Source organism: Lissotriton vulgaris, chromosome 4_1 (genome assembly GCF_964263255.1).
Source record: "Lissotriton vulgaris chromosome 4_1, aLisVul1.2, whole genome shotgun sequence".
NCBI lineage: Eukaryota > Metazoa > Chordata > Amphibia > Caudata > Salamandridae > Lissotriton > Lissotriton vulgaris.
In genome coordinates this window covers 1064253137-1064276381 of record NC_141691.1, presented here as the reverse complement: position 1 = coordinate 1064276381, position 23245 = coordinate 1064253137, and the positions used below count along the sequence as shown (strand labels likewise).

Here is a 23245-nt window from a genome sequence, read left to right as displayed (position 1 = left end):
AGATATCCACTTATTAGCATCACGCTGCCTTCTCCACTACAGTGTACGTGACAAAGGATCTTGAGATCTTGGTGTTGTAGTTCAGTCTTGAAGCATCCCATGAGTGGGATGGGTGTCTTCAGGCCGTATGCAAATACTCTGATCCTTGCCTCGCGTAGGGGTGGGCGTGTACTTAGTTGGTGGTATACTTTGGCGGCAATTAGTTCAATCGAGGCCCCTGTGTCAATAGTGGCTCTCACCTCCTGATGGTGGACTTTGATTCTGCACTTTGGAAGTTACCGTCTCTTCCGTTGTGGCTGATCAACTGCAAACACATAGTGGACTGGGTAGTCACCGCCGTCGTCATCCGTATCTTTACTGTCTCGTTCTTCAGCTACAGTCTGTGCTGCTTCCTTTTTTGATTTTGCTGATCGGCATACCGCTGCGAAGTGGTTCATTCACCCACACGCACTGCACTGCTTTCCTCTTGCCGGGCAGTCTTGCATGCAATGGGGTGGGCCTCCGCAATAGCCGCATTCCTTCTTCTTGTCCAGCTGTCTTCTCCCTGCGTTTTGGCGCACTTTCGGCCTCACCACAATCGCCTTCTCCGCCATATTGACTTGTTCCTCAACGCACTCAACGCCGGCTGAATCCCGGGATGCTACCAAGCCACCCCGAGACGCACCCACGGACCCTTCTGCTGTCACTCCTGCAAGTTCACCTGCATCCGGACCTGCACTACTCCAGCACCGACCAAGACCAAGACGAGCAACAGCAGCAGCCACCTGAAATGCATCCTGCTCAACACCCGCTCCGTCCACAGACACGCCGTCGAGCTCTGGAACCTGCTCGACACAACTTCACCAGACGTCGCCTTCCTCACAGAAACCTGGATGAACGCCTCTTCAGCGCCCGACATCGCCATCGCCATCCCAGACGGCTACAAGATCATCCAAAGGGACCGCATCAACCAGACCGGAGGAGGCATCGCCATCATCCACAGGAACACCATCCGCATCACGACCAACACCGACGACACCCTCGCACCCGCCGAGCACCTGCACTTCCAGGTCCACATCAACCCCAAGACCACCCTCAGAGGCACCCTCATCTACAGACCCCCGGGCCCACGCACACAATTCAGCGAAGACATCGCCGACTTCATCAGCCCGGACGCCCTCCTCTCCGCTGACTACATCCTCCTCGGGGACCTCAACTTCCACCTGGAGAACAACAACGATCGCAACACCACCACCCTGCTGGACAACCTCGCCAACCTCGGTCTCAAGCAGCTGGTGACCACCCCCACCCACTACGCCGGACACACACTCGACCCAGTCTTCTCATCCAGCAAGGACATCGCCTTCAGCCACGCCACCGGACTCCACTGGACGGACCACAGCTGCGTCCACTTCAGCTTCAGAAGGACCACCAGCAACAGGTTGCACGCAGAAGCTGGAACAGCCGACTAGCTCGCGACCTCCCGGAGCATGAACCCTCCCACCAGCGCAACGAACCCAAGCCAGGCGGCCACCAACCTCGCGAAGTGGATCAGCAACTGCGCAGATGACCTCGCCCCTCTGAAGGCCCCGCCTAGCAGACCCGGTAGCAAGAAAGCCCCATGGTTCACCGACGAACTCAAGAGCTCCAAGAAGAACTGCAGAGCCCTCGAGAAAACCTGGCGCAGAGACCCAACACCGGACAACAAGACTGCCCTCAAGCTCGCCACCCGAAAACACCACCAACTCATCCACGCCACCAAGAAAACCGCATTCAAGGAACGACTGGACAACAACGCACACAACAGCAAGGAACTCTTCAACATCGTTAAGGAGCTCTCCAACCCCAACGCCGGAAACAACGACATCACCCCTTCACAAGACCTCTGCAACTCCCTCGCCTCCTACTTCAACAAAAGATCGCAGACATACACAACAGCTTCAGCACTCAACCGACGCACGCCACGACCGAACCACCGCCCCCCACCACCACCCTCCGCGCCTGGAACCCGATCAGCAGCGAAGACACCGTCCGCACGATGAACTCCATCCACTCCGGATCTCCTACCGACCCCTGCCCTCACCACGTCTTGAACAAGGCTGACGCTGTCATCGCACCCCACCTGCGGGACATCACCACCTCCTTCGACACCGCTACCTTCCCGGAGAGCTGGAAGCACGCCGAACTCAGCGCTCTACTAAAGAAACCATCAGCCGACCCCACCGACCTAAAGAACTACCGCCCCATCTCCCTGCTCCAGTTTCCTGCAAAAGTCATCGAGAAGACCGTTAACAAGCAGCTGGCCGCCTTCCTCGAGACGAACGGATTCCTCGACCTCTCGCAGTCTGGCTTCCGGGCCAACCACAGCACCGAGACCGCCCTGATCGCAGCCACCGATGACATCCGAGCACTGCTTGACAACGGAGAAACAGCGGCCCTCATCCCCCTAGACCTCTCCGCGGCCTTCGACACTGTCTGCCACCGTACACTAGTGCAGCGACTCAGCAACGTCGGAATCCAGGAGAAGGCACTGGAGTGGATCATCTCCTTCCTCGCCGGAAGGACACAGAGTCCGCCTCTCCCCGTTCAGATCTGAAGCCACCAAAGTCATCTGCGGCGTCCCTCAAGGCTCCTCGCTCAGTCCTACCCTCTTCAACGTCTACATGAGCCCCTTCGCAGACATCGCACACCAGCACAACCTCAACATCATCTCCTACGCCGACGACACCCAGCTGATTCTCTCCCTCACCAACGACCCCGCCACCGCCGGAGCCAACCTTCACGAAGGGATGAAAGAGGTAGCCGAATGGATGAAGAACAGCCGCCTGAAACTGAACTCGAACAAGACGGAAGTCCTCATCCTGGGATCCTCACCCTCCGCCTGGGACGACTCCTGGTGGCCCCCCGCCCTAGGCAGCGCACCCAAACCAACAGACCACGCACGCAAGCTGGGCTTCATCCTGGACTCCTCCCTCTCCATGGCCAGACAAGTCAACGCCGTCTCCTCGTCGTGCTTCAACATCCTGCGCATGCTACGCAAGATCTTCCGGTGGATCCCCACCGAGACCAGGAAGACGGTCACCCAGGCCCTCGTCACCAGCCCTCTGGACTACGGCAACTCCCTCTACGCCGGAAACACCGCCAAACTCCAGAAGAGACTCCAGCGGATCCAGAACGCCTCAGCACGACTCATCCTGGACATCCCCCGTCGCAGCCACATCTCCGGGCACCTGAGAGACCTGCACTGGCTCCCGGTCAACAAGAGAATCACCTTACGACTCCTCACCCACGCACACAAAGCCCTACACAAACAAGGCCCAGGATACCTGCACAGCTGCCTCAACTTCTACAATCCCAAACGCCAGCTTCGATCGACCAGCCACGCCCTCGCCGCCGTCCCCCGCATCCGAAGAGCCACCACAGGGGGACGGTCCTTCTCCTACCTCGCCGCCAAGACATGGAACTCCCTCCCGACCCACCTCCGCCTGACCCAGGACCACCTCGCCTTCAGGAAGCAGCTCAAGACCTGGCTGTTCGAGCAGTAGCGGACCCCCCTCCCCTAGCGCCTTGAGACCCTCCGGTGGAGTAGTGCGCTTTATAAATGCTTTGATTGATTGATTGATGGTTCCGTCTTGATGGGTCGGTGGAGGGCCGCTTCCATGTGAGAGGCTCTGGCTTGCAACAGTTCCTTTGATCGGCCCAGGGTGAGGATGTCAGCTAGTGGCTTGCCGTCTTCCTGAAGAATGTTTACTCTGAGTTTGGACGAGTAGCACCCTTGGATTTTCTGACCTTGAATTTCTTCCTGTTCGTCGCAGAATCCGCATGTGCTGGCCAGCTCCTGTAATCGTCCGTGGAACGCGTCCAAGGATTCCTCTGCTTCTTGCTTGGCCTGGCGAAAAATTAATCTTTCGTAGTCTCTGTTCGCCATCGGCTCGCAGTGCGCGTTTAGGGCGGTGAGAAGTGTAAAATATGTTTTGGGAGTGGCTTCTGCTAGGGTTTTGTAGATGCAGTGGATGTCTTAACCTCCAAGGTGGAGGAGTAGGGCTCTGCGCCTTTCCCGGGCTATGCCCGCCCCATTAAAGTAGATTTGGAGGCGATCAGTCCAGTCTCTCCATCGCGGAGCAAGGGAGGAGGGTGCTCCGTCCACCACGAAGGGCTCAATGGTGAGGATCAACGTCATCTTGGCGCAGACGCAGTCACACCTCGCAGCACGTGCACTGCTTACGTCCTGGGAGCGTTCGCAGCCGCCTGGCCGAGGGTGACGGTGATGTTGTCTGGGACTTCTCCTGTGGCCTGTATGTCCTCAGCCTTAGCGTGGTGTCTTTCCACTCTCTCCTCCTTCTGTCCCTTCTTTTCCCAACAGGGTGCCAGGGCACACTCAGGTGTGGGCTCCTCCGGGTGTGTAGCAAGGGCCTACCTCGCATGTAAGACACTTTCAGGGGCGTGAGGGGCTGCCACAGATACAGCAGACTCGCCCTGGGGCCCTCAGCAGGCCAGCAAAAGGCCCAGCCACACTCCGTGGGCCTAGAGCCCAGATCAAAGGCACATGGAAAGCCTTAATCACCAACCAATTAAGGTGATTACCCAGCACCACATGGGGTTGTTTCTGCCCCTCATCGCCAGTGTGGTGGGGGTGTGGGGGCCGCTCGCGCACGTGGCAGCAGTGCTGCAGCAATAATCATCAGGCCGGACACCTTACTGTGCTTCACTCGTAGCTCCGACTAACTCGCCGGGCCACGCCCCCTTTATTTTTTAGCTGGCGTGTGACGACACGCGCCAGCGCTAAAGTGACCTCTCCAGCGCGGGTAGACTGCACCGCTACTCTGCGCCGGAGGACATTACACTGAGTACGATAATTGAAAGCATATGGCAGAAATGCGTGTAACAGACACCAATAGGCCAGGGGCGGAGCTATGCGCCCGCCTTTGGCCTATTGCGTGCTAGCTTTAAAACAACCACGCTGGAAAAGGCCAATGGCAGGCCGCAATACTAAAAAAACACACACAAGCGTGCTCAATCCCTGGGTCAATTTCGAAAACCCGGACAAAAGGACTCTTGCTGCGCAGCACTGCGCAACACAGGGCGGGAGCCCTAAAAAGGGAAGTGATCCTGTAGGCCTCACTCCAGGGACACAGGGTCAAAGGGTCATGTTCACTACTACTGATCATACGTGGAATGCTGCTACCCAGCAATTGTGCTGCTTAAATCCTGGTAAATTAGAATAAACAAAAATATTGTGGGATGCTAATTACACATAAGACCACAATGAATTAAAGGTCAACCAGAAGCATTAATAGATAGCAACATGGAACAAGCATTTGATATGCAACAGGTCTCGCATGAGGAAAGTTTGAGCTGTTGGTATTGTAAATGACATTTTTTATCTATGCTTTGTTTTTAAAAATAGCGAAATTAATAGTTTTGTCATTTACAATGCCAATAGTTATAACTTTGGCAAATGTGACACCTATAGCATTTGTAATGCAATATATGTTGTATTTACGTGACTTACATGTATTAACCACTTGGATGCTAGGCGTTTTCCCCCCCAGTGCTGGAAAATGCCATTTTAGTGGCACCATGACGAGCTCAGCTCGTCATCAGCACACGACACCCGTGGGTGATGACGAGCTGAGCTCGTCATCAGCATCGAAGGGGTTAATATTACAAATAACAATGGCTTTTAAATTTTTTTCAATAATTAATACTTAAATAAAAGTTATTGTAATTTATAATGGTAATAGCTTAAAGTTTTGTAAATAACTTTTGTGAAGATTATGTTCGGTGTATTTTATTGGGACGAAAATCCAAGAACATAAGTGAAATATTAACATCTTTTTGTTACATTAGTAATAAAGCTTGAAACATTGAGAGTACATATTTGAATCAGTTGTTGTTGAATGGTTGCACAGATTGATGCTGTGGTGGCGCTGAGTGATGTTGTGATGGCAAACAAGTGATGCTGTGGCGTTCAGTGATGCTGTGTTAGCACATAGTGATGTTGTGGTGCCCCTGAGTGATGCTGTGTGATGCTGTATGCTAAGCTATGTTTTGTTTTGTTATCTTATGTTTTGTTTTGTTATGCTATGCTTTGCTATCCTACGCTTTGATTTGTTATGTTATGCTTTGCTGTGTTTTGTTATGCTTTGCTGTGTTTTGTTATGCTATGCTATGTTTTGTTATGCTATGCTATGCTATGTTTTGTTATGCTATGCTATGTTTTGTTATGCTATGTTTTGTTATGCTATGTTTTGTTATGCTATGTTTTGTTATGCTATGTTTTGTTGTGTTTTATTATGCTATGCTTTGTTTTGCTATGCTATGTTCTGTTATGCTATGCTATGTTTTGTTGTGTTTGGATTGCCATGTTTTGCTATTCTATTATATGTTTTGTTATGCTATGCTATGTTTTGCTATCTCATGTTTTGTTTTGTTATGCAATGCTATGTTTAGTTTTGCTGTGTTGTGTTTTGCTATGCTTTGTTATGCTATGCAATGTTTTGTTATGCTATGCTATGTTTTGTTGTGTTTTATTATGCTATGCTTTGTTTTGCTATTCTATGTTTTGTTATGCTATACTATGCTTTGTTATGCTATGCTATGCTTTGCAATGCAATGTTTTGTTATGTATGCTATGTTTCGTTGTGGTTTGTTATGCTATGCTGTTTAGTTGTGTTTTGCTATGTTTTGTTATGCTATGTTTTGTTATGCTATGCTTTGTTATGCTATGCTTTGTTTTATGTTATGTTATGCTATGTTTTGTTATGCTGTGTTTTGTTATGCTATGCTATGTTTTGATCTACTATGGTATGTTTTGTTTTGCTATGCTCTGTTGTGTTATGCTATGCTTTGTTTTGTTATGCTATGTTTTGTTATCCTATGCTATGTTTTGTTGTGTTTTGTTATGCTATGCTATGCTTTCTTGTGTTTTGCTATGCTATGCTATGTTTTGTTATGCTATGTTTTGTTTTGCTATCCTATGTTTTGTTTTGTTATGCTATGCTATGCTGGTGAGGGTGGAGGGTGAAGGGTGTGTTAGGGTGAAGGGGGTAAGGGGGGTGAGGGTGAGGATGTGTGAGGTGGGGTGTGAGGGGGTGTGAGGGTGAGGGGGTGGGTGAGGGGGTGTGTGAGGGTGAGGGGGTGTGTGAGGGTGAGGGTGTGTGTGAGGGTGAGGGGGTGTGTGAGGGTGAGGGGGGTGAGGGGGGTGTGAGGGTGAGGGGGTGTGAGGGTGAGGGGGGTGTGAGGGTGGGGGGGTGTGAGGGTGAGGGGGTGTGAGGGTGAGGGGGTGCGAGGGGTGTGAGGGTGTGAGTAAGGGTGAGGGGGTGTGAGGGTGAGGGGGTGTGAGGGTGAGGGGGGGTGTGAGGGTGAGGGGGTGTGTGAGGGTGAGAGGATGTGTGAGGGTGAGGGTGTATGAGGGTGAGAAGGTAAGAGGGTGAGGGAGAGTGAGAGGGTGAGAGGGTGAGGGAGGGTGAGGGAGGGAGAGGGTGAGGTGGTGTGAGAGTGAGGATGTGTGGGGGTGTGAGGGGGTGTGGGGGTGTGAGGGGGTGTGAGGGTGTGTGAGGGTGAGGGGGTGTGAGGGTGAGGGGGTGTGAGGGTGAGGGGGTGTGAGGGGGTGTGAGGGGGAGGGGGTGTGTGAGGGTGTGAGGGTGTGTGAGGGGATGTGAGGGTGTGTGAGGGGATGTGAGGGTGAGAGGGTGTGTGAGGGGTAGGGGGTGTGGGGTGAGGGGGTGTGAGGGAGGGTGAGGGATGTGATGGGGTGTGAGGGTGAGGGGGTGAGTGAGGGTGAGCGTGTGTGGGTGAGGATGAGGGTGTGTGAGGGTGATGGGGAGTGAGGGGGTGTGAGGGTGAGGAGATGGGTGAGGGGGTGTGAGGGTGAGGGGGTGTGAGGGTGTGTGGGGGTGTGAGGGTGGGTGAGAGGGTTGTGAGGGTGAGGGGGTGAGGGTTTGTGAGGGTGGGTGAGGGTGAGAGGGTGGGAGGGTCTGAAGTAAATGGTGGCAGGGCTGACATCATAAGACAGAGAGAAAAGACTGCGTCGTGACTGCATTGGTCAGTTTCAGAATCCCGAGGGGCAGAGTCAGCACAGTCTGCGAGGGATCATTGTGTCTAGAGGCAAAGCATAGCGGATGTAGCATTGCAGCTAGCAAGTCGAGTGTTTTCAAGTGGAGTGTCTCTAGAGAGATGGCAACACAGCAACAGCATTTGAGGAGCAGGGCTACTGTAGACAAGCACGGTAGGCTTTCATTTTCGTCCAGAAAAAAAAACGAGAAAGGTGCAGAGAACGCCTAACAAAATACAGCTTCCCAGCGAAATGGATGCAAAAAAAAAACACGCTCTCGGCATTGCTGTGGAGGGGGGGTGGGGGAGCGGGAGCACATTCCTTTGAAGTCTGATGCCGAGGCACTGACAAATGGTGGTGTGTGATATGGCTGGCTCTGTGCACGCTCATATCTCACATGAACTGTATGCGGTCCGCAGGCTAGGTAGACTTTTCTTTTCCGTTTACTATAATTTCGCCTACTTATCCCTGCGGGATATAATAGGCGAGACCTATCCCTGCGGGATATAATAGGCGAGCCCTAAACACATAAAACACAACCAGAGAAAATGATTACTGCACAATGTATGCATTTTAGTGAAAGAACACAAAAATATGTTTGTACAAATAAACTTAGGTTGCGCCATAAGGTGGAAAAATGTGACATCAGTGCTTGTGCAGAGTGAAGTGGAGGATGAACATGTAAATGTAACTGTACATGTAAAATACAATAAAATATAGAACTAAGCAGTGCTTAACCCCTTCAATGCTCATGACGAGCTCAGCTCGTCATGAGGCACAGTTGAGCTGAGCTCGTCATGAACAATGGGAAATCAGGGAATGCAGCACAGGAGGAAAATATCTCAAGCACCCAAGGTGTTAAGCAGCCAGCAAGCTGCAGAGTGAAGTGGAGGATGAAGTGACTGTACATGTAAAATACAATAAAATTTAGAATTAAGCAGTGCTTAAGCAGCCAGCAAGAGGTCTGTTCGAAACAAAATGAAAAATTCCGCATCCAGAGGGGCATCTAAAGATTGCTTGGAAATCCAAGGGGGATTTTTGCTTTAGTACAGGCAATTAATATTGTCGACATTTCAACACATATAGTCGCTATTACTTGAAAAAGAAATGTAATATGAGTGATGCCTCACAGACTGAATGATTGAAATCGGGGTGTGATGATATGGGCCGAAGTGAATATATTAAATGGAATAACAATGGGGGCATCATTTGGCTAGTTATGTTACTTTTTTAATAAACTTAGTTGAATAAAGTTACATTTTGAGACACAGGGAGATAAGGCGATTTACCTAGAATCACAAAATAATTGGCCAATGCTAAGATTGGAAATCAAACCCAGCACAGCATAGCTACAATCCACACCACCACCTTCTTGAGTTCAATGTAAAACAGCAAAAAGTAAACTTACCAAACACAAGTATAAAAAGAGTATTTAGTGACACAACCCAGAAGACGTGTTCCTGCGAAAGAAAGTAAATGAAAACAATATCATAAGCCACTAGCAACATTTTAGAAGCCTAACTGAGTCACATTCATGTTTTTTCTCAACATGCAGGCCTGACAGCTACAACATTGTAATTATAATCTCCTAGTGTCAATGTCAGTCTTATACTCAGTCAAATGCTCTATCTTTAATGTTAATTTCAACATGGTTTTTGTTGAGAATTGCTCAACTTCCTTTATCATTTTCCTGAGTAATGCAATAGTTAAAACAGCAGCTTACCCAAGCAATAAAACCAAATGTAAGAATGCAGTGATTTAACACCACTTTCAGTAGCTCTGAAAGAGCTAAAAAGGGGAACATACAGAATGCATGAAATTGCATATTCAAGATGAAAAGGAGAATAAACAGACAGTGTGAGATGAAGCAGGGTGACTCGTAATTGGATTAAACAATGGATCAGCAGCACCACACCTAAAAACCATATACAGCCTATCAGTAAAATTCAGAATCAGATTGGAGAGTCTCTGCCAAGGATACAAATACATTGAAAGGTACAGCTGCCAAATACCTGCTAGATGAAAGTATCCAATACTCTTCTACATCCATCCTAAACTCAGCAAAAAAGTCTCTCCCGGTCACCTCTGGAACCTAATTCTCATGGTAGCCCTTCACCTTAGGAAAGACCTGCCCAACCATATTTGCCTATGTATGTATATGTATGTATATGTATGTATGTGTAAGCATTTATAAAGCACACACCTGACTCAAGAGCAAAAAAGTGCTGAAGAGGAGGCTTGGCCAGGGGAAGATTCCTTTATTGGGGGGTACTAATAGAATTGTTGGATCTTGACAGTGCTCCATTCTTCAGAGTTGTAGGTGAATTGTTGCTTATCTGATGTCAAAAGAGATGCTGAGCCAGATGCTAATAGCATGAATACAGAAGGTTTACCTGCTGTTTTTTTCCTTCTTAAGAAGGTTTGGTCTCCAGTCTGGAGATATCCAAGCTTCTAGTTTGTTGGTGTTCCCAGATGTGGCTAGCTGGTTTGCCAAGCAAGCTGGGGTGTTACCGATGGTGTTATAAGTGATGCAGCTCAGTGTATGTCTTTAACGTGGGGGCAATGTGGTTGAATTTGTTCAAGACTTTGAATAAACATGCTGCACCATGTAGTACTCATTTCAGGTGTGTTAAGGTGGTATCAGGAGACAATTTTGCAGAGAGCAGAGCATTGTCTCCATCCAGGTGGGAGAGAACTAAGGCTTGCATGGTTGTTCTGAAGTAGCCTTTCAGGAGGAAAAGATTCATTTTCTTCAAAAGGGACAGTTGAGACCAAGCTGTCTTTTTCAACCTTGCAATGTGTTGCTTGGATAAGAGGTCTGTGTTTTGGGCGAATCCCAGATTTTTGAATGATCTGTCCTGCACACAACCAGGAAGCTTTCTGGAGAGTTCACTGATATCAAATTTGAAGAGGTTTCCAGAGAAAGGGCTAGAACAAACCCTACATACTCCTTGAACGCTGCTTGTATCAGACAGTCATCTAGGTATGGGCAGATGTACAGCTGTTGATAATGCAGAAAGGCTGTCACTGCATCTAGGATTTTGAGTAAGTATCTTGCACTTGTGCAGGGGAAGGAACTAGTTTAGATCACAAAGATCTAGGATGGGGTTGAGCCCTCCTTGCATTGTTTTAATGAGGGCATGATAAGAGTACTATCTTACCTCCCTTCAGGGGGAATAAAAGGATTTTAATGCTCAACTATAGGAGAGGAAAAGTTTTCTGGATGCACAAAAGCTGTAATCTTGATACTGAAGCAGTTTTAAAGCAAGGTTCATTTTCATCACTTACTGAGACGTCTTTGATTATGTTGGCCTATTGGGAGCGTCAGAACGAAAGCTTCCGCCATCCAGTGTTGCCAGATTGGGCTAGATCACGCACAATTGGGCTATAGTTTTCCAGGTTATGCTGTAAAATGTTGGTTTATGCTAGTTGCCAGATTATAAATATATATACAGCACTCCAGCAAAGTAGTATGTTAAAGCGCTTTATTAGACAAATATTTACTTGGCAGCCTGCTGCAACATCAATTCCAATGCATTCACCGCCTGCTTGACACTGTCTCTCCTTCCTTAAAGTAGCAATATTGGGCTACTTTGGCCTACTTTTTGGTTGGCTTTGGGCTAGAGAATGCTTAAAAAATCTGGCAAAACTGCCGCCATCTAGTGTCGTGTGTGCCTCTTGTGACAGTGATAAAAAGGGTGGCTGGTCCAAGAAGTCATTAAATATCTTTGTGCCATTGAGATTGGGAACCAGGCTCGATCTTCCAGAGAAACATCGTTTTATAATCTGATAATCTGACTGGTTCTAAAGAGACTGGAAAAAAGATTACTGGAAGGTCATTACCAGGTGCAAATGTGAAGATGATCTGCTGCGCACCATGCATCATATTTACAACAAGGGGTGGTGAGGGACAGAGTCTCTGAATTAAGCAGAAAGCTCTCACCCAGTCAAGAGATCAGGGCTAGATCCAACACCGTTTTTTAGCTCACTGCACCATCCCAGTTTCAGAACCTGGCTGTATGCAAATTAGTCTGTTCCTGTCCCAGTGCATGATGGGAACAGGGCAAATCAAACTACAAAAGTCAATTCTTACACTGGGAAGGAAACAAGCTCCCGGGGACCGGTTTCTGGCATTACAGCCGTCTTCGGCCCGGTTTGCTTGAATCCTGATGGTGCAATGAGCAAGGGTCTCACATCTGAGAATACCCTTCCACGCTTAGGGTGGACAAAAATATTTACAACAAGGGGTGGTGAGGGACAGAGTCTCTGAATTAAGCAGAAAGCTCTCACCCAGTCAAGAGATCAGGGCTAGATCCAACACCGTTTTTTAGCTCACTGCACCATGCATCAGCTTTGCACTTCTCCACTGTAGGATCAAATAAGTTTTTCCCTTCAAAGCAGACCAAGAATAACTTTTTCATAGCTTCTGGGTTGAAGTCAGAGGATTTGAGGCACAATGACTAGAGGCAGGACAAACCTGTGATTTTGCAGCACTGTCAATTTCTAGTCCGCACCATCATTGCTGAGGTTGATGTTCATGGGTACAGTCCAGGAGCCTTGAGGAAAAATTACTATACTCATGCCAAGGATGAAAACTGCAGCTAGTCCTGATGGCATTGGCCTGCCGTAGGGAGTGATTACCCACTTACTACCTGGAAGATTATCTATACTTGAGTCTCAACAAATGTATCCTTATCTATGTGCGGGACCTGTGCTTTGTCCCTTCATGGGGAAGAGGGGCATTTATGGACATAAAAACAGGACAGTCCTTGGGGCCTGGTAGATGGTGTCCAATGTTTTAGACATTTTGGAATAGAAGGGAGGATTCTTCTACACCTCACTTGAGGTGTATGGGCAGAGCAAGTCACACCAGGGTGTTGTTGATGGGGTCACCAGCAAATGAAATTGTGGAAGAAATGCATGAATTAATCTTAGTCACTGATGAAAGTTCAGGCTATATCCCAGTCCACCGTTTTATCCACTGTGTAACTCTAGGCAGAGACCTGCCATATGCAAATCAATCTTAGTTCTTCTATGACAGGATCAGTCTAGCCCAAGGTGCCAAGGCAGGTCCCCTTCAGATGGGAACACAAGCAACCCAAATCGCCACTTATGATCACTTCATTTTAAAACAAAATGTATTGTGCGTTTTATAGGTACTTGTCGCAACACATAGCACAGATTACAGGCTAAAGGTGTGTCGAAAAATCAAATTTAATCACCACATCACAGCACATTCCACTTGCATCAATCCCAGAGCAAGTTATTGCAGAAATGTGGATGGCTGCAGGCGATGACAGGGAGTTTGATGTGTCTGAGTGGAGGCGAAGGGTATAAGCGTATGCACATCATTAAACAGAAAACTATTGGTATAACTAGCCCTCATCTGCCTTATGGATCAGAATTACCTGTGCAGTACAAGTGCTTGAAGATCTATGTTGTTGGGACCAAAGGGATAAATTATAAAGCCGATAATGTGCGGAGTCTATCAAGTGTTGCATTGGATTAGTGAGAGGCAGCTACTGCCGTTGATCAGGGGGGCGATCCTGTAGTGTAGTTCCTATATTCCAAATAGGCTCTGCGCCTTGGAATAATATATCCTATAGATGTGACGTAGGACTGAGGTCGACTAGGTTGAATATATCAGACTTAATTGTGAATGCCAGCTAGCTCAGAGGTCACTAGAAACTTTCTCGAATAAACAAGAAGAGATTAGTTTCGGACAACCGCATAAACATGACAAGTTTGTTTCCCAAGAATAAGAAATGTATCTCTAGAGTCGCAGAAACAATAGATAATTATTTCACTCAGTCAATTGTGCATGCTTCGTTTCACCAGAGTTGCAGAGAAATAGAGAGACTGGCGGTTTCAATAAAAAGTATTTATTGAACAGTCTTCTGTCTCATGCAGGAGAAATCAACTGCAACAATCGTAATACTAGTTGCAAAGTACAGTGCGTACAGTATGAAGAGTATTATAAAATAATACTGTAAAAGCATGGCATGGTTTCTAAGCCATAAAATACATAGAATACATACATTAATAAATAAAGACTAAAAGTACTCAACTGGTGCTTCTAAAATACGCCTACCCCGGTATACCTAACCTAAGTCTAGTATGAGGGAAGAAGTAAGTGAGGTGTTGCTTAGTTTCAATATTCTTTGCCAAGAAGCTATCCAAGAATTCTCTACAGGTCTAATTGGCTCCGTACCTTGGTTTGAGAATGAAGGAGGTCTGGTATCTCTCTCTCTCAGGACTCTTTTTCCCAACAACCCGCAAGGATAGCTTGGAAACACTGGAGCTGGATTTCTCGGCAAGAGAAAAGACAGCGTCTCTCTCAGTGCGTCTGCTGGACGGTCGGCTTCCTGCGGCGAGCTGTGTCGTGTAGATAGATAGTCGAACTGCTCCAAACCCCTGTGTGTTTGCCTGGGCAAGCGTGGGCATATTTATTCCTTGAAGGTGCCTAGTTTGACGTAAGGTTGGACAAAACAACAACATCAAAGACTCAGTTCTTTGAAAGTTCCATGAGTTCCTGGATAAATCAATATTCAAGCAAGGGGAAGTCCCTGACTGCTGAAGGCGGGTTTTTCCAAGAAATCCTTGTGGATTTTCGGAACTAGTGGAAGTAGCCATGCCGTATTTGGACTGCATAGGCTAAGTCTAAATATGGTTATGATTTCTATGCCTTTATAAGGATAGGTTTATTCATACCTATATATGGGCATGAATCGGGAAAATTACACTAGGGTCCTAAATTCATATACAACAATCCGCCTTGCCCAGGTTAGCGCGCAGCTCCTCTATGCGCATGTCCCAGCTAGCTGCTACGGGGTAGTTGCACAAGCCCTTGTTGTCCTCGCGGCTCAGTGCCCTACTCAGCCTCCGCCCAGGCTTCAATGGACGGAGGAGGGGGGGTGACTTTTACCTACTGGTCATCTGGCAAAAAAAAGAGCTAGTTCTATAAACCGTTTCACTGCTCTGTTTTATGTTTTTTGCTCAGCATATCAAGCCCAATAGGCACTCCTCCCAAATTTGTAAGGCTTGGAGTCCCGTGTAGCATGTCAGGCGAAAAGCAATTCCAAGCTAGTTTTGGAAGAGTGATTGGCACACCCAAAACATTTGTAAGTTGTCAGCATCAGAAATATGACAGCGGGGCCAGTCAGCGTCCATGCGGTTAAAGTAGCAACTGATTTTGTGGGGGTGAGGTAAGCCCTGTGTAATAAATAGTATTGTATAAGCCTGAAACTGACATTTCGAGATACCACGCAGGGTATGCCAGGATATTCTGCTATTGCTCATCTATGCAGGGGCGACCTAATTCGGTGTCCCAGAGTTGCTGCAATATAGTAAGTGGTGCTGTGGCATCTGTGTGCAGGGTACTGGCTAACCATCACAGCAGGTGGAGTCCCTCCCCCATTACATGAAGGTATGGAATGGTGAGATGCATGTCTGCTTCCTACTGTAAGTAACCCCAACACCCCCCAGCAACTGAATGATGGGATTCTACAATAAAAACTGTTAGAGGGAAGCCCAGTCTCGGCTATAAGCTCCTCCATGGAGAGCAGTGCACAGTCTCGGTATAGATCTCCCTAGGTATGGCTCCCGCATCGTGCCAGTGGCCCAGTTCCTGCCAGGAAGTCACCAACTTGCCCTACAGTGTGCCGAAGAGTGGCAATGCTGTGACATAGGGTGTTACCGATCTGGCAAGTAAAAGACTCCTACGGAAGCAGCGGTATGTCACCAGTATCATGGGGGACCAGGGCAGCACCACCTGCAGTGAGGGCGGAATAGGTGTAATATGCGGGGCAGATCCTAAAGGAGAGAGCCAGTAGCAGTATCCCCCAATTGGCGGCCCACCAGCCATCTGGCCGACCACTGCAGTTGGGAAGTGAGATAGCAGTGCTCGAAATTCGGCACGGCCAGACCATGCTGGTCAGTTATGGGGTAAAGCTCGGCAAGGGCCACCCTGCGATGCATTGCATGCCATACAAGAACAAGTTGCTTCCCTTCAGTAACGCTTTTTTTGGTGGATACAGTATCTATCTGCCAATTCCTCGCCTTTTGAATATCCTAATGAGCAAGCATTACACTGAAACTTTTCTTGACAGCTCTCCGAAATCGAAAAGGGTGTCACAATGCCCATGGCTACACACACGGCACAGTGTGTAGTCCCTGTAGACATAAGAAGCCCTCACAGACATGCTAGCGTCAGTTTCCACCAATTTTTTGTGATTTCAAGGCAAATAGGTGAAACCAACATCACAAATGCAATTCCAGATTCTAAACGTAAAATCAAATATATATATATATATATATATATATATATATATATATATATATATATAAATATATATACACACACACACACTGAAAAACATACAAACAGTCTTCTTTTTGGTATATGTAGAGCAAAAGGGAGGTGGGTGTGTCAGTGAGGTGTCTGCAGGTAGATACAGTATCCACCAGAAACAGCATTACCGAAGGTAAGTAAATTGCTCTTCTGATGGATAACTCTACCTGCAGATTCCTCAACTTTTGAACAGAATCCCCTAGCAGTCCCGCACTCGGAGCTGCGTGCCTGTCTGCCTATTCCACAAAATCTTGCAAAACAGAATGAGCAAAGTGACCATCCCTCCTCACTTCGGAGCCTAAACAATTTTGCTTCGCAAAAGTATGGAGTGAGGCCCAAGTTGCCACCTTACTGAAGTCAGCTACAGGAACACCTCTAGCTAAAGCAGATAAAGATTTACCTCTGGTGCAATAAGCTCTAATACCTTCAGGCGGTTCTTTGTGTGACATGGTGTAGCAGATCTCAATAAAAAAGTATGATCCGTCCTGACAAAAGATGATCCATCTTGACAAAGGATGATACATCTTGGCAAAGTTCTTTTGTCAACAGTTTTTCCTTTCATTTTGCCCATGTATCCTACAAACAGCTGAACATCCATATGAAGGCTAACAGTCCATTTGGGGTCTAAACAATTAAGCCTTTCCTCCTCTTTAGATGCATGTGAAGCTAGATAGAAAGTAGGAAGGGTGACGGACTGGCCCAAGGGAAGGGAGTAGGCACCTTTTGCAGAAAAGCAGCCATGATTCTCAAAATCAGCATGAAGGGAGGCTTAACATGTGGGTGCCTGCAACTCAATAACTCACTTGGCAGATGTTCTAACAGCAAGAAAAATGGTTGTAAACATAAGCAGTCTTAAAGGACAACAATGTAAAGGTTCAAATAGAGAACAAATGAGATAATTAAGTGCTAAATTAAGATCCCACTGCGGCATAACGAATGGAGTGGGAGGGTATTTGTTTGTAAGTCCCGGGGACTGCTTTGACCTTTGCGGGGAGATTTTGACAATTACTTCCACTGCGGGAGAACGGACCCACCTGACTTCAGCCCATCTCTTGGCCTACCGGGGTGGCTCTGCCGCCTGTGTTCTACGCCGCAGCTGGGGGCTGTCCTGGGCTGGTTGTCGGACTGCGGGGGACTCCATTTCCCGGCGTCCTCGTGTGGCACCCTCTGCTCGCTTCACCTACAGCGCCCAAAGGCGCATCAACTGGGCGCCAACCGCAGCACAGGCGTGCCCGGGCGTTGCCCGGGCCCGTCCGTGCCTGTCGAAGATAGGAGGAGGCTGAGCTGGGCCACCCCCTTTACATCTTTTTATTGGTCCCCACACAGGCTTAGGTTAGTGACTGATATTTGTTGAAGCTTGGTATTGTGGGTGTTTTCCCTTGATAATCAGTTCCTGGGCAAAAAGTCAACAATGAGTAAGACCACCCAAAAGGGGGTCGTTGGGACACTTGATGCTTACCTCCTAAGAGCTGAATCTGTTCTCATAAAAGAGATTGAGCTCACCCAAAGAAGACTGTCTCTCGACCCCCGTAGAGCATCTGCAGGGGCTCCCTTAGTATGTCCCCAGGAGGGGGTGGGCTCTTCTGTTGAATCATCACAGCAACTATCTTCTGGGCTTTCTCCTTCGTTGTTAGTTGTTCCCTCAACTCCAGTGAGAAATCCTACCCCCACTTTTACGTCTCACGACATGATGTTAACACGCCAGCAGAGCCAAGCACAGGCTAAGAAGGGTGTGGGCCGAGCTCTAGTTCCATCTACGTAAAAGGAAGGCAAGTGAGCTCCCCGCCACCTTGCACCAGGTCAGTAAAGTGGCAAAATTAAAGGGTCCTCCCATGGTAAGAAAGGCCATGCTCAAGAGGCTGCTACACCCAAGATTCCTAGTCCCATTTCTATTAGTTCCCCGACTAGTTTTAATCAGATGCCATGTGAAGTTGAGGAGAGGCTCATAGCCAAGTTTGAAGAATTACTACAGGCAAAGTTTGATCCGTTGGCATTAAAATTGATAGATATTGGTCAAAGATTAACTAACATTGAGAATAAACTAATGTCGCCAAATCGCAATACCCTTAGTTGCCCTATTGCTTCAAATGAAGTTTTGGCTTCCGTACCAACTGTTCCCGCTTGTATTCCTGTTAGTAATGAGGCTATGGCTGGTACTATTGTTGTAGAACCCCCCCTGCAACCAATGGGCAATGCACCAGTTTCAGACGCAATAGTGACACGTAGAATAGAAGCACCTGGGAGTAGCATTAATAGTAAGGTCCCACAGGGAGGTCTCAACAGTTAACATTGTAATGAATCTCTTAACTTACCCCCGATGCAACACCCCATACTATCCTACTTACTAATGTACCCCATCTACAATCCAGTGTTGAGGAAAACTGGGTTTCTTTGAGGAACAAGGCCATCCATTTAATAAATACTAAAACAAGGTTGGGAGGTCTGTTATTCGGGGGCTTCAAAATGGCACGCAGAATTGTGTGGATAGGTAAATCAAAGAAATCAAGCAGAGGCGACTGTGTGGTGGTCAATTTTGGGACCCCCCCCCCCCCATCTACTTAAGACCATTCTTGATAGGGCCGGCTCAAGGCATTTGGGTGGCGAAGGTATAAATATCTTACCCCTAGGGTTTTTTTTACCAAGATACACGGTTCTTCCAAACGCCTAGGGTCGACTGTAACTATGTACCACTTGCCCAGGGGATGTATGAGTATTCTGTCCCAACCCTTAATAGATTTGAATCATTTAACAACTTGGAGGATATTGACTGACTGGGTCCTGCGTTCCAGTCTAGTAAAGCCTCCCCTCGATGGGTTCAGGAAGGCAGTTGCAGTCGAGTGCTTCATACTAGCAGTAGGGGTAACCGAATGTCGCACACTTGTAGTTTGTGTACTCCGGTAATACCGGGGGCTTGTGCTAATGTCACGGTTCAATCTTGTAACACCATTGACAATGTCCCACCCACTCCTATGTCTAATTGTGATCCCGGCCTACTAACAAGTGCACCATTGGAGTCTTCCGCAGTTCTTAAAATAGCTTCTTGAAATATTGCGGGGTTTGCAAGCAATCTAGCCTCCACTGAATGAACCTCATTTATTGAGGATCAGGATATTATATTCTTCCAAGAAACCTGGGCAGTGGACCAGGTTTTCTACGAGGGTTATATTAATTTCTCTAAACCAGCGGTTCAGGGAGAAAGGGGCAGACCGAAGGGGGGCTTGTCAATTTAGGTCAGGCAGCTCCACTCTTACAAATTAGAGGAGATTGACATTGACTCATGGGACATTATCATTGTCAATCTATTACATGGTAATTCCCCGGACACTGTATTCATTAATGTTTATTCTAGGGGTCAGAAAGGCGGGGAGGCGTCTGATACAGTAGACCTTTTAGATGTTTTTTTAACGCATCACAGAGGCAATTGAAACATTATAATCATAGGGGATTTTATTTGTACCGATGAACCACTTGATTGTGATGATATGAATTTTAGCTTTGAGGAGAATGATCAGTGGTCAATCCCACCACTGGATCTTCCACCCATAAAAAAGTGGACCAGAGCAGCACTCCAATTAAAAGCTCTCTGCCTGGAACATGGGTTAAGAGCAGCAAATGGCAGCAAGAAGTCTGACAAGCTTGAGATGCCAACATTTAGCAATGGGCAACGTTCTAGTCCCATAGACTATTTGCACAAGTTACTACTTGTGTAACGATATATCTGTAAGAGACATTAGTTAGTGATAGATTCCTTACCTTAGAATATCCCCAGGCGTCAGACTGGATCCGGAAATTTTTGCGTAGCAATACCCCTGCGCGCTGGTAGGCGTCGTCTGCGGCTCCGCGTCCGTCGTCGGCGTCGTGAGCGCCGGGATGACGTCATCGGAGTATATAGACGGCGCCCATGCGCGCTGACGTCAGTTCTGATAACACAGCTTTTCCGCGCCAGATACGCAGAGCCATGATAGAACTAACACTGGTGCCATTGAAACTAGGGCCCTGAAAGGGGATGACCTTAACCCTAAATATCGGTTCGCAGAACGGGGAGGATGGGAGGGCGGTAAGGAATCTATCACTAACTAATGTCTCTTACAGATATATCGTTACACAAGTAGTAACTTGTGCATCTGAAAGAGACACGTTAGTGATAGATTCCTTACCTTAGAATAGATACCCCAGCAATACCAACCCCGGTGGTGGGTCTGCGAACCAATATCACACCAGAAAGTCCTGGAGGACGGAACGGCCAAAGAAGCCATCCCTCCGGACTTGACTGTCCAGGCAGTAGTGTCTTGCGAACGTGTGCAGCGAGGCCCACGTGGCTGCCTGACAGATGTCCTGCAGGGGGACACCGCGGCCCAGGGCAGTTGTTGTCGCCGTGGCCCGAGTGGAGTGAGCCCGCAATCCAGCCGGGGGCTCCTTCCTCGCCATAGAGTAGCATGCTTGGATGCACAAGATGATCCACCTGGAGATGGTCCTCTTGTGTACAGCCTTTCCCTTCTTCGCGCCCACGTAACCAACGAAGAGTTGGTCATCCACCCGGAATTGGCGAGTGCGGTCCAGGTAGTAGGAGAGCGCACGTTTTGGATCCAGACGGTGGAGCCTCTCTTCCTCTTTCGAGGGATGCGGAGGCGGAAAGAAGGTGGGCAAGGTGATGGACTGCCCGATGTGGAAGGCCGTGACAACCTTGGGCAGAAAGGAAGGTCGTGTACGCAACACCACCTTATCAGGATGAACAGACAGGAAAGGCGGAGAAGAAGAAAGAGCCTGGAGTTCACTCACCCTCCTGGCAGAGGTGATGGCAACCAGGAAGGCCGTCTTCAGCGTAAGGAGACGAAGAGGACAGTTATGAAGTGGCTCAAAGGGAGCACACATCAGATAGGTGAGAACAAGATTCAAGTCCCACTGGGGCATCACGAAGGGAACAGGAGGGAACATGTGCGTGATGCCCTTCAGAAATCTAATCACTATAGGGGACTTGAACAAAGAAGGCTGGTCTGGTAGCCTCAAGAAGGCTGAAAGAGCAGAAAGGTACCCTTTAAGAGTGCCCAGAGCAGAGCCCTGCTGGGCAAGGGAAAGAAGAAAGAGCAGCACTTCCGAAAGGGGTGCAGAGAGGGGATCCACAGCCTTTGCTGCGCACCATGCCACAAATCTATTCCACCGGCAGGCGTATACCGACTTCGTGGAGGGACGCCTGGCTGCCAGAATGATGTCACAGACTTCGGGAGGCAAGTCAAATGGCCTCAACTGCCGCCGCTCAATCTCCAAGCTTGTAGGTGGAGACTGGACAGGTTCGGGTGCAGGACCGTCCCCTGCTGCTGCGACAGAAGGTCCTCCCGAAGAGGCAGACGAATCGGGGGAATCGACTGACATGCTGAGTAGCTCGGGATACCAGTATCTTCGTGCCCAGTCCGGAGCCACAAGGACGACCTGGGCCCGGTCGCGCCTGATCTTCTTCAGCACTCTGGGCAGAAGTGGTATAGGCGGAAAGGCGTACAACAGGCCGCAGCTCCACTCGCGACGAAAAGCGTCTCCGAGCGAGTGCCGCCTTGGAAACTCCAACGCGCAGAACTGCTGACATTGCGCGTTCTCTTCTGTGGCGAATAGATCTAACCAAGGCTCTCCCCACTGTCGAAAGAGACCTTGCGCCACGTCCGAGTTCAGACGCCATTCGTGATCCATCATGCACCGGCGGCTGAGTTCGTCCGCCCTGGCATTCAGAGAACCTGCCAGGTGTTGAACCACCAGAGTCACGCCCTGATGTTCCAGCCACTGCCAGAGGCGCAGAGCCTCCTGGCAAAGGGTCCACGACCCCACACCGCCCTGTTTGTTGCAGTACCACATGGCGGTGGTGTTGTCGGTGAACACTTGCACCACGCTCCCCCTGACAGAGGGGAGGAATGCCTTCAGTGCAAGACGAATCGCCCGCAGCTCCAGAAGGTTGATGTGGAGCCGGGACTCCGCCGGAGACCAGAGGCCTCTGATCTCCGCCTCTCCCATGTGGCCTCCCCAGCCCTGAAGGGACGCGTCCGTCACAACTACGAGCTCCGGCTGGGGTAGAGAGAGGGGTCTGCCACTGACCCAGTCGCGGTCCGTGAGCCACCACTGCAGTTGCTTCGCAGTGCCCTCCGAGATCAGGACATGATCGGACAGGTTGCCCTGATGCTGGGCCCACTGAAACTTCAGGTCCCACTGCAGAGCCCGCATCCGCCACCTGGCGTGACGCACCAGAAGGATGCAGGAGGCCATCAGTCCCAGAAGCCGCAGCGTCAACCTGACCGAGACCCGGGATAACGGCCCGAAGACAGGAATCAGAGCCTGAATATCCCGAACCCGCTGCTCGGGTGGGTAAACCCGAAACTGCGCCGAGTCGAGAACCGCTCCGATGAAAAGGAGCTTCTGAGAGGGACACAGGTGTGACTTCGGCACATTGATGGAGAACCCCAGCAAGTGCAGGAGGTCGGCCGTAGTCTGGAGGTGGCTGACGACTGTCTGGGGCGAGCCCGCCTTCAACAACCAGTCGTCGAGGTAGGGGAAGACTGATACCCCTTGCCTGCGCAGATGGGCTGCGACCACCGCCATCACCTTCGTGAACACCCGTGGGGCGCTGGTAAGGCCGAAGGGGAGCACGGTAAACTGAAAGTGCTCTTGGCCTACCGTGAACCGCAGGTAACGCCGGTGGGCCGGCAGGACGGGGATGTGGAAATAGGCGTCCTGCAAGTCCAACGCTACCATCCAGTCTCCTGGGTCCAGGGCAGCCAGGACCTGAGCCAAAGTGAGCATCTTGAACTTCTCCGTCCGGAGGAAGCCGTTGACGTTCCGCAGATCCAAGATAGGGCGTAGGCCCCCTTTGCCCTTCTTGG

The 23245-nt window shown here is 49.0% G+C and overlaps 1 protein-coding gene across 1 annotated transcript in view; it reads right to left on the bottom strand.

The window, feature by feature from the left end:
- MARCHF6 (membrane associated ring-CH-type finger 6) overlaps positions 1-23245 on the bottom strand; it is a 1612715-nt gene that overhangs the window by 1179457 nt on the left and 410013 nt on the right. The window contains exon 10 of the mRNA XM_086965293.1: positions 9444-9495. Coding sequence (XP_086821419.1) covers positions 9444-9495 — 52 coding nt within the window. The remainder of the gene's footprint in view (positions 1-9443; positions 9496-23245) is intronic.